The following is a 12,312-nucleotide window of genomic DNA, read 5'->3' on the forward strand; positions in this document are numbered from 1 at the left end:
AGGAACTTTGTGAATTCACGTTTAATTTCTTCTTCTACCCAGTCGCTTTTCAGCAGGGTGTTGTTAAGTTTCCATGTATTCAACTTTATTTCCTTGGTCTTCTTATTTTTGATTTCTAGTTGTATAGCATTGTGTTCTGAAAAGATGCTTTGTAAATTTATGGAGGCTTGCTTTGTGACCTAACACATGGTCAATTCTGGAAAATGTTCCATGTACACTGGAGAAGAATGTCTATCGTGCTGTTGTTGGGTTGAGTGCGCTGTATACATCTATGAGGTCAAGTTGGCTGATTGTGTCATTTAGTTCCTCTGTAACTTTGTCAAGGTTCTTTCTGGTTGTTCTGTCCCTTTTCGAAAGTGGTGTATTTAAATCTCCCACTATCCTGGTGTGGCGCTAAGGGTTAAGGCGGCAGACTGCAAAGCCATTTGAACTGCAAGGTTGGCGGTTCAAGCTCACCAGCTGCTCCTCGGAAACCCTATACAGGGTCATTATGCGTCAGAATCGACTTGACGGAACTTAACAACAACAACTATAATTGTAGATTTATCTATTTCTTTCTTCAATTCTAGTAGAGTTTGTTTCATGTATCTTGGTACTCTTTCATTGGGAGCGCAGATATTTATTATGGTTATATAATCTTGCTCAATTGACCCTTTGATCATGATATAGTGCCCGTCTTTGTCTCTTATGCTGGTTTTTATCTTAAAGTTTACCTGTCAGAGATTAGTATTGCCACTCCTGCTTGTTTATTGTTGCAATTAGCTTGGTATATTTTTTTCCATCCTTAAATTTTTAGTCTGTTTTTGTCTTTGTGTGTAAGGTGTGTCCCTTGTAGGCAGCATATTGAAGGGTCTTGTTTTCTTATCCATTCTGCCACGCTCTGTCTTTCCACTGGTGCATTCAACCCATTGACATTCAATGTATTATCAATAGGTATGAATTAATTGCTGCCATAATGTTACTTTTTTGGTAGTGCTGTTCGTTCTTTTGTTCTGCATGCCTTCTTGTGTTGAGTTTGTATTTTTTGTGCTATTTCTTAGTCAGTTTCTTCTTAGTTTTCATGTTTGCTTGTTCTGCTTGGAAGTTCATTTTCATGGTACATTGTGAAATATTAACTCTCTTTGGGGTTGCTTCATAGTCTATTAACTTTTCTCTTCATTTAAGAGACTCTATTATATTCTGTAATCTACATGACATCCTCACCACCTGGATCTCTGTTGATATGTTTATCCCTTCTTTGACACTGATATAATTTTGATCTTCGGTTGACCTCCCAGCTCCTTTGAGTTTGTTGTTGTGGTCTTGTTCTGTTCTGGACTCTGTTCTCTGTCAACTAAGTTCCAGGTGGTGTTGCCACGCCTGTCAGTCTCTGGTTGTTGTCTATTCTTGTTTCAGTCCACAGAACTCCCTTTAGGATTCTTTGAAGTGCTGGGTTGGTTTTGATAAATTCTCTCAGATTCTGTTTATCATGGAATGTTTTGATTGTACCTTTGTATTTGATAGTTTTGCTGGATAGATGATTCTTGGATGACTGTTTTTGTCTTGTAGGGTTTTGTATATGTCTCCCCATTGCCTTCTTGCCTGCATGATTTGTTCTGAATAGTCAGAGTTTAATCTGATTTGCTTGCCTTTATAAGTGACACTTCTCTTCTCCCTGGCCACTTTCAGTATTCTCTCCTTGTCTTTGATTTTGGAGAGCTTGATTATTATATGTCTTGGTGACTTTCTCTTGGGGTCTATCCTTCCTGGGGTACGTTCAGCTTCTTGAATGTTTTATCTTCTCATCTTTCAAGATGTTAGGGAAATTTTCTTCCAGAAGCTCTTCAACTATTTCCTCTGTGGACTTCTCAGATTCTTCCTTTTCCGGAATGCTAGTAATTCTTAAGTTGTTCCTCTTCATATTATCCAGCATGAATCTTAAACTCTCTTCAGAGTTTTTATCCTTTTGTCAGCTTGTTCTTCTATCTTAGCAGCATTGAGAGATTTGTCTTCCAGATCGCTAGTTCTGGCTTCCTTCTCTTCTGTTCTGCTCCTTTCCCCTTTTAGTGTATTGTCCATTTCTGATATTTTATTATTAATCATCTGGACCTCTTTTTGCAGGTTTTGAATTGTTTCCAATGCTGTATCAATCTTATTTGATTGCTCTTGTAGTACTTTCCTGACTTCTTCCTTGTTCTTCTGCACCCCTTTCGGAGCATTTGAATTTGTTTTCCATATCATTCTTCTGAATTCTTTCTCAGGCATATCTAAAACCTGCTCTTCCTCTTCTAGAATGCCTTTATCTTTCTCCAGCTCATTTGCCTCTTCTGATATCTTTTGTTGTTTTTTGTTAGTCATTTCCAATAATTATGTGATTTTTTTAATGCTTAAATGGGTATTTGTTGTGTTATTAAGCTTACTGGGTGTCTCCTTGTGGATATGATCAGGAGATAGGCTTCCCTTTTCACATGTAGTGTTTAGCAGCTGTTATTGGCTCTTGTCTCAGTGGTGGAGTATTATGGGGTATGCTTGTAGCTTGGCTATATGGTCGCGATTACTGTCACTTCTTGGGTAACGTATGGAGAAAAAGCTCCCACCTCCTGAAAAAATATGTGGTCAAAAGGTCCAAAAGTAGAGGCAGTATAAAAGCAAAGACAAAAACCTCCCTGCTTTTTATGCGGGTACCCTTTGCTGGTTTGGCTGTAGTCCAGCCCTCTGACTTCTTCCCAGGTGGGATGGCTGCAGAGGAAGTCCCTTGCAGGTGGGGCTCTCTCTCTATAACATGGGAAAGCTGTGATCTTAATGCTGGACCCTGATGGGGTGTGTGCACCCACTCACCTGAAGGGGTGTGGCCTGGGCAAAAAGGGGAGGGAAGTGAAGGGGAGGGAAAAAAAACACAAAAATGTGTAAAATGCCTCCACACCCCCTTTCGCAACTGTCGCTTCCCTGCTTTCAGTGCTGGTGCACTCTGCCAGCCTGGCTGTAGTCCCACCGTCTGGCTTCCTCCCAGGAGGGATAGCTGTAGAGATAGTACCATGCTTATTTTCAAAAAGCAATGCTTTCCTTAATACCGTGATTTTTCCGCTGGCGGTTTTGGGAAACTGACGCTCTGACCTTTATGGTAGATCCAAAGCGCTGGTGTAATTTTGTGGGAGTCACGTCCCTGGGATTTCAGCCCCTCCCCCATGGAGCCTACCTGATGGTGCTGTGCTGCCGCTTCCCGGCAAACCCCCCAAACATGTGTTTTTTGAAAATTTAATTTGTTGTATAAATGTATTAATACTTGGTAGCCTTTACCTTTTACTTTAACATGAATTTTTTTGTTAAATAAATTCTATGCACCAGGAAGTTTTCTTATACAATCTTTAAGATGGTTTCTTCTGTGGATATAATTACCCAATCAACTGCTAATTTAAATTTTCATCCAGTAAAATTATCTAAAGTGAATAGTGACCACACAGTGGCTGAATTAACAACAAAACTTCAGATTCTAGAAAGTAGTCATTTCTTTTCAGTCCTTGCACCATTTTGAGTCCCCCAGCCCTTCAAGGTTCAGCAAAAATGCCTCCACAAAAAGAAAAATATACTGATGTTCATAATGAAAAAGTAAAAGGCTTTTGAAATACTCTTAAGAACTTTTATCCACTCCCAACTTGCTACACCCCTCCACTCTCCACTATGACATGACTGATTTTCTTATCTTGGACTACTATTCAAAATGTCTTTTTTTCTCTGTCTCCTTTGTAGTGACCTTAAGCCTGAATGGCTGGACAGTGTGCAGAAAAATGGAGAGCTGTTTTATTTGGAATTGAGTGAAGATGAAGAAGAAAGCCTCCTTCCTGAGACACCTACTGTAAATCATGTTAGGTTCAGTGAAAATGAGATTATTATTGAAGAGGATGATTACAAAGAAGGGAAAAAATATGAACCCAAACTGAAGCGGTTTACCAAAATTCTAAAAAGTAAAAGACTTTTACCCAAGCGCTACAATAAAAAAAATAGCAATGACACTGGGCCAGTGTCCATTCTAAAGCATCAGTCCAATCAGAAAACAGGAGTCATTGTCCAGCAGCGATACAAAGATGTGAATGTTTATATAAACCCCAAAAAGCTAACTGTCACCAAAGCCAAAGAGCAGCTCAAGCTTCTGGAAGTACTGGTTGGGATCATCCATCAGACCAAGTGGAGCTGGAGAAGAACTGGGAAACAAGGAGGTGGAGAAAGGATTGTGGTTCATGGTCTGCTGCCTGGAGGGTCTGCTATGAAGACTGGCCAGATAATAATTGGTAAGTGTTACTGGTAAACATCTGTCTTTATTTGTTGAAGTAAATGAAAATGATAATACCTTTTGTGATTATCATTTTGTGAAGGATATGATAAAATTAAAATTATATGCAGTTTCAATAGGTAAAAAACTATTTGACAATACTTGCGGCAGAAGTGAGATTATTAAGGATGGTGTGCTGCAGAATAGCAAAATAAGCACTTAATTTGCTGAATATATGTGTGCCTTTGTCCAGACTAGGGAATAGCTTAGCTAACAAGATCTTTGTGTAAGTTTTTTGGTTTTTTTTTTGTCCTGGTTATATTTTCCAGTAAGAAAAAGAAAATAGGTTGATTGTACAGTGATAATTTAAGTTTAAATGGCTTATGTCCAATAACATATGAAAATATATAATTTATGAATAAAAATACTTGAAAATTATATGTTTGCACTTGAGTATGCTAAATTCTTGGAATGGTTTTAAACTGTTTCATTTGGTGTATTTGCTAACAGTGGTGTTATTCTTAAATTTCCTTATAAGGCTGCTTATCATAAACTATTGCCTAAGTAAGTAACAGTGATGTTGCTTACTTAAAGATACATTACTTAAATAGAAAAGATATTATTAGTGATAATTACAAGTTATGAATAGTTCTAAAAGCTGACAGTCTTTAAGCAAGCCAGATTATGAGATTTAGATAAGGAGTTATTATAGATACTTTAGAAATATTTTAAAATATTTCTTAAAGTTTGAATTTCATTTGTTTGTTCATTGATTTGACAAATATATATATATTTATAAAACTTTTTATTGTTAATTAGGTGAAGGTTTATGAAACCGATTCATTTTCATTCAACAATTCATACACATTTTGTTTCATGTCATTGATTGCAATTCCTGACACTTAACATCACTTATCCTACTTCCTCCTTGTATTTTTTGTTTCTATTCCTCTTTCTTAACTCTTCTGAACTTCGTCCTTGGGTAAATGCTGCCTTTTTTATATCAAATGACTGATTATTGTAAGGTGTGCATACCTTCCCTGTGCTAATGTTCCTCTGGTAGACCTGCCTGTTGTCTGAAAATTGAGCTGTGGGACTGAGTTAATTTCTAGACCTAAAGGGTGACTAAAGGAGCTCTGGTAGCATAGTGGTTACGAATTGGGCTGCTAACCTCAATGTCAGCATTTCGAAACTACCAGTGGTTCCGTGGGAGAAAGATGAAGCGTTCTGCTCCCGTAAAGATTTACAGCCTCGGAAACCCTGTGCAGGGTCATTATAAGTCGGAACCGACTCAACAGCACATAACAACAACAGAGGGTGACTAGGGATCATAATCTCATGGGTCCCACCAGTCTCTATCCAACTAATAAGCCTGGTTGTTTTTATGAGTTTAGTTTTGGTCCCCATTTTTCTCCCAATCTATCTAGGACCTTCTAATGTGATCCCCTCTAGAGCAGTTGGTAGTGGTAGCTGGGCATCATGTAGTGCTAGTCTCAGGGTCACTGATGGTCGTGTGTGTAGTTCACTAGTCCATTGGACTAATTGTTTCCATGTATCTTTGATTTTCTTCACTCTTCTTTCCACTGGACAAGAAGAGACCAATAGTTTACCTTAGATGGCTACCCACAAGTTCTTAAGATACCAGTCACTACTCACCAAATTAAGAAATAAAATATTGTCTTCATGGATGATCTTATACCAGTTTACTTTGGTATCACCCAAGACTATGGTCATGAGTTCCAGAACCATGAGAAATAATAATTGTTACTGTTTTATGCACTAAGTTTTTGAGTGATTTGTTCTGAAGCAATAGATAACTAGAATAGGCACTAATACTAATACATATTCTCTTAAGGCCTAGCCTTCCTTTTTTGTAAAATAACAAGTGCCTTAGTTTGATGGTGGTGGTGGTGGTTATGTGCCACGGAGTCAGTTCCAACTCATAGTGATCCTGTACCAGTTTCTGAGGCTGTAAATCTTTACAGGAGCAGAAAGCCTTATCTTTCTCCCATGGAACAACTAGCAGTTTTAAACTGCTGACCCTGAGGTTAGCAGCCCGATTGGTAACCACTACTAGTTTCATAGGGCTCCTGTGATATCTATCATATACCCCAAAGTCAGTAACTTTACAGAACAGAAATTATTTTCTCATAGTTCTGAAAGCTACAAATCCAAATTCTGGACATCTCTCTAACTCCTCTAAGAGAAGATCCTTCCTTATCTCTTTCTTATTCCAGGCATTTCCTGGTGTTCCTTAGCTTGTAAATGGATCCTCACTGCTATCTACTTCTATGTGACCCTGTGTCCTGCTCTTTTATAAGAGACCAGTCATTTAGGATCAGGACCTATCCTACTTAGATACGTCTTAACTGATTTCAAAGAAAGACCCTATTTCTCCAAACAAGTGCATATTCACAGGTACAAGTGTTAGTACATCAATATCTGTTTTTGATTGTTGTTAAGTGCCATCGAGCCTGTTCCAATTCATAGCGACCCTTTATAGAGTTTTGCTACTGGTGAGTTTGAACTGCCTACCTTGCAGTTCATACTGACCTTGCAGTCAAGTGCTTATTCAACTTTTTGGTAGAAACAGTTAAATCCATATCAGTAGGGCTGGATTAAAATATTTCTAAGGTGGTTCTTTTAATTCTGTAACAGGATTCTTGCTTACAAAATCCTGATTGCAGACCACACTAGATTTAGGAGCCCGTGTGATAGGAAACTCCAGCTAAATGCATTCTCTGTATACTTAGCTGAGGCCTTTATTCCAGATGCTTACTGAACTGGGTAATACATTTCTAAATTCATCTTACCCTCTTCTCCTGGAATCTAATTGAAAGGTGGTGATGATGAGTAACCCTCCTATTCCATGTTTCCTATTCTTGAGTCCTTCCTTCTTCAGAACGCTCTAGAAATGAGAATTATTTCTAGGCCTATTGGTTTTTATACCGTATACATGGGAGGAAAGAGAATGAACCCTAGGGAGGAAAAGAGTGTATACCATAATAGTCCTACTGTTTATTGTTAAGGATTCTCTATTATTTTCTTTGGTCTTTGTTAGCACAAAGTGAAGGAAAGGCAGTGAAGGAAAGGCAGACAAAAGTGAATGTTGTTGTTATTGCTGTTAGGTGCCACCTAGTTGGTACCGACTCATAGCAACCTTATATGCACAGCATAACAAAACACTGCCCGATCCTGGGCCAACCTCACTACTGTTGCCACGCTTGAGTCCATCAATGCTGCCACTTGGCCAGTCCATCTCGTTGGAGGTCTTCCTCTTTTTCTCTGATCTCTTACCAAACATGATATACTTCTCCAGCTAAGTCCGACCACATTCAATGGACATGTATGAACCCGGGTGGAGACCTGGTTGGCCAGCAGTATAACAAGATCTGGGCACTCCTGGGCCCAGAGACCATGACATAGCCACAGAAAACTAGAGTGGAGAGTGAAGCATCCAGCTGGTAAGAAGAGAGGGCATATGCACAATAACATCCATACTTGCAGATAATATCTACTTAACCTGGCTTCAATGGCTGGATGATCAGAACTTAACTAGAAAAAAAAGAAGAGGAAAAAAAAGAGTAAACTGATACAATTTGATGAACTTGACCTACACCTATAGATGCAGTAGCTCAAAAGAGGGAACAAATCTTTACAGCGAGGATCATTCCCATCCCCTCAATACAGAGTAGACTGGAATGGGCGACTTGGACCTTGACTACCCAAACCTGGGGTGGTGGGTGGGGTGGGGGTGCTACAAAGGCAAGAAGTGACTGGCTTACAAGCTTTCAAGAGGGACCCTAGATCCAGAGGGCGCAGAAGAAGGTTGACTCTCCACTGAGTAGTCTATCTGGGCAGGGCTGATGAAAGGAGATGGGGATAGGACTCTTGTGGTACAATAGTGAACAATTGCTATCAGGACTGACTGTGATGTGAGGGTTGGAAATGTAAAGGTAGACGTTATGTAGCAAAAGGAGGGGTTGGTTGGCTTTGCAGTCTAGGAGCGGAGGTCCCTAGGACCATCAAGGGAGAAGAGCGGAGTGTGAGACCCTACCCAGAGAAACAGTGACGCCAGAGATGGAGCACCTGGGGACTCTAGACCCAGAGAGGTAGAGGGGCTGTGTGCTGATAACCAGGGTGCAGGCTTGTAGTGTATACCCTTTGATTGTTTGATGATGCATGGAAGAGATTGTAACCATGGCAATGAAATGATATACAATAGGATGAATTTAAAGCTAATGTTTACCCATGTAAATTATCACATAATTCACAATAAAAACTTTTTAAAAATGAAAAATTACTGTCAGGACTGACTGTGAGGGTTGGAAATGTAAAGTTAGACATTTTGTAGCAAAATGAGGAGAGTGGTTGACTATGCAGTCCAGGAGCAGAGGGCCCTGGGACCATCAAGGGTGAAGAGCAGAGTGCAGGACCCTACCCAGAGAAACAGTGATGCCAGAGATGGAAGTAGAGATGATGACGTGGAGAGATGGAGCAGCTGGGGACTCTAGACCCAGAGAGGGAGAGAGGGGCTGTGTGCTGACTCTAGACCCAGAGGGGGAGAGGGACTGTGTGCTGAGATGGGACAGGCTTTCAGGTTGTACCATTTGGTTGGTTGATGAAGCATGAAGGGGATTGTAACTATGGCAATGTAATGATAAACGAGAGGATGAATGTAAAGCTAATATTCTCCCATATAAGCTATCTCATAGTTCACAATAAAACATTTTAAAAAAAACTGAGTGCCTTCGGGTTATATCCACAGTGGTGAAGGAGTTTTCTAATACTTGTCTGAGTAGGGCAGTAGCCAAGGGGCCACATGGATGAGAAGCTGAGAACAAGAACAATGCATGCCTGCAGTATGACTATTCATGACCAGAGAGTTGTTGTATCCTGAATTGTTTCTGATCCTGTATTGTTCACGTCCTTAATAAACTCATTAACTTGAGAAAAAGCTTTAAAAAAAATTTAAAACTTTCTCTATTGAGTATATATATGGTTTTGCGTATATGTGTTGAAAACTTACCTTTTATTCCTATTTTGCTGATAGTTTTTCTCAGAGAAGCGAGCTTTCGTGCCTTTCCTGTATTATTTGTGCCTTTCCTGTATTATTTGATATGTGGTTCTTTTCCTTCATTTTATTTATATGGTGGATTACATTGATTGTAGTCTTGTTCTTCATAAGAAAGTATTTTAAGTCCTCTTCACTTCCAGGAGTAATGTTGTGTCATCTACATACCACAGGTTGTTAATGAATCTTCCTCCAATCCTGATGCCATGCTGTTCTTCATATAATCCAGTCTTGTACTGTTTGCTCACACACTAAAAGGATGCAAGTCTGATGCAAACCTTTCCTAATTTTAATCCATTCAGCATCCCCTTGCACTATTCAAAAAACTGCCTCTTTATCTATGGACAGGTTCCTCATCAACACAATTAAGTGTTCTTGAATAACCGTTCTTTGTGCTGTTATCCATAGTGTGTTGTGACCCACACAATTGAATGCCTTTGCATAGTTAGTAAAGCACATGTAAACATCTTCCTGATATTCTCTGCTTTCAGCCAAAATACATTTGACATTAGCAGTGATATCTCTGGTTCCATGTCCTCTTCTGAATACAGCTTAAATTGCTGGCAGCTCCCTTTCAATATACTGCTGCAACCATTTTTTAATTATTTTCAACAAAACTTTACTTGCATGTAATATTAATGATAGTATTTGGTGACTTCTACATTCCATTGGGTCACCTTTCTTAGAAATAGGGACAGATAGGGATCTTTTCTACTCCGTTGGCCAGCTAGTTGTCTTCCAAACTTGTTGGCATAGATGAGTGAATACCTTCAGTGCTGCATCAGTTTGTTAAAACATTTCAATTGCATCCTGTCATTTACTAGAGCCTTGTTTTTCACCAATGCCTTCAGTGCAGCTTGGACTTCTATCAGTACTATCAGTTCTTGATCATATGGTACCTCTTGAAGTGGTTGAGTACCAACCAATTCTTTTTAGTGCAGTGACTCTGTGCATTCCTTCTATCTTCTTTTAATGCTTTCTACATAATCATTCAATATTTTGCCCATAGAATATTTCAGTATTGCAAGTTAGGGTTTGAATTTTTCCTTCAGTTTTTCCAGCCTGAGAAATACTAAGCGAGTTCTTCCCTTTTGGTTTTCTAACTTCAGGTCTTTGCACATTTCACTGTAATACTTTACTTTGTCTTCTTGGGCTAGCCTTTGAAATTTTCTCTTCAGCTCTTTTACTTCATCAATTTCTTCCAGTCACTTTAGCTCCTCTATGTCCAGGATAAATTTCAGAGTCTTTTCTGACTTCCATTGTGGTCTTTTCATTCTTTCCTATCTTTTTAATGACCTTTTTTTGCTTTCTTTATGTTTGATGCTCTTCTTGTCATCCCACACTCTTCTGGTCTTTGGTCATTTGTGTCTAATGCATCAGTTTTGCTCTTGAATGGTCTCTAAATTCAGGTGGAATATACTCAATGTCATATTTGAATCTCTTGGAGTTGTTTTAATTTTCTTCAGTTTCAGTCTGAATTTGCATATGAGCAATTAGTGGTCTGAGCCATAGTTGGCATTGGCCTTGTTTTAGCTGATGATATTGAGCTTCTCTATCATTTTTTCCCACGGATGTACTCAGTTTGATTCCTGTGTGTTCCATCTGGTGAAATCCACATATATAGTCACCTTTTATATTATTGAAAAAAGGTATTTACAATAAATAAGTCATTGGGTCTTGTAAATTTTTAACATGTGATCTCCAGCATCATTTCTATCACCAGACTGTGTTTTTCAACTACTAATCTTTCCTCTTTGTTTTCACCATTTGCATTCCAATCACCAGTAATTATCAGTGAGTCTTGATTGCATGTTAATCAATTTCATACAAATGAGTCATGTACTTGTTGAGAGTACCTCTGTGAATTAACTCAGAGATGGCAGGCCCTCTAGACTCATATGGTTGCCTGCAGTGGGCAGCTTGTATTTCAGAAAAGTTCTTTCTCAGTAAGTATATGTATCATTAATATGTTCTGTTCCATGGCAAAGGTTAAAAGAAAATAGACTTTACAACTGGTTTGAATTGTTTAAATAATATATGATCTGGAAAGTGTCCATATGGAGAGTTAGGAGGAAATTTTTATTACTAAATCTTACACTGAAGAATCAGATAAAATATTGAAGGGACATCAGTTTTATCACAGTGTTCAAATTAATTCTTCAATGTAGATAGAGTTAATTATTTGAGACAATCTAGAGGTCTGCAGTACAAACCCACAAGCTACCTGCAGGAGAAAAATACTTCTGTAAAAATTGTAAAATTACTTCTAAAAAATTGTTTCTGTAAAAATGTATAGTCTTGAAAACCCTGTGAGGCAGTTCTACTCTTGTCCTATAGGATCATTGTGAGTCCGAATCAACTAGATGGCAGTGGGTTAGTATAATATATTCTGGGTCATTAGAGGTTGAAGTTACTTGTATGATTGCTATCTTATGTTATAGAAGTTTGCTGTTTTGTTTCGCTTTGTTTTTATTCAGTTATGCAGAGTATTAAAGTGTATGGTAAACTTGACTGAGAATACGAGATAATATATTCATTCTCCTGGCTTTACTGATGACTCCCAAATTTATGTCTCCAGTCTGACTTCACTGAACGTAAGGCAGTGAGCTTCAAAGAGTTCATTAAAAAAATGGAATGAAAAAATAATGGCTAAGGCTCAATGGGAATACATGAGCAGACATGAGCTCTGATTGGTAATCACATTTGTCATAAGGGGAAGTGACGGAAAAACAGCAACAAAGCTGCAAGCTAAGCCCCATAATGTTCAATAGACTCCTGTGAACACTGGTGGAGATTTGATTGGCCAGCAGTGTAGCAAGACCTGGGGACTCTTGGGCCCAGAGTCATTGTCATAGCCACAGAGGACTAGAATGGAGAGTGAAGCGTCCAGCTGATAAGAAGAGAGGGCATATATACAAGAACACACACACTAGCAGATAATATCCACTCGACCTGGCTTCAATGACTGGATGATCAGAACTCAAATAGAAGA

General features: G+C 38.8%; 1 protein-coding gene across 1 annotated transcript in view; it reads left to right on the plus strand.

The window, feature by feature from the left end:
• The window catches only part of INTU (inturned planar cell polarity protein), a 156,178-nt gene that overhangs the window by 25,003 nt on the left and 118,863 nt on the right, over positions 1–12,312 (plus strand). Inside the window, exon 2 of the mRNA XM_006876097.1 lies at positions 3,727–4,265. Within this exon, the coding sequence (XP_006876159.1) occupies positions 3,727–4,265 (539 nt within the window). The remainder of the gene's footprint in view (positions 1–3,726; positions 4,266–12,312) is intronic.

The sequence above is a fragment of the Chrysochloris asiatica genome, unplaced genomic scaffold (genome assembly GCF_000296735.1).
Source record: "Chrysochloris asiatica unplaced genomic scaffold, ChrAsi1.0 scaffold00353, whole genome shotgun sequence".
NCBI lineage: Eukaryota > Metazoa > Chordata > Mammalia > Afrosoricida > Chrysochloridae > Chrysochloris > Chrysochloris asiatica.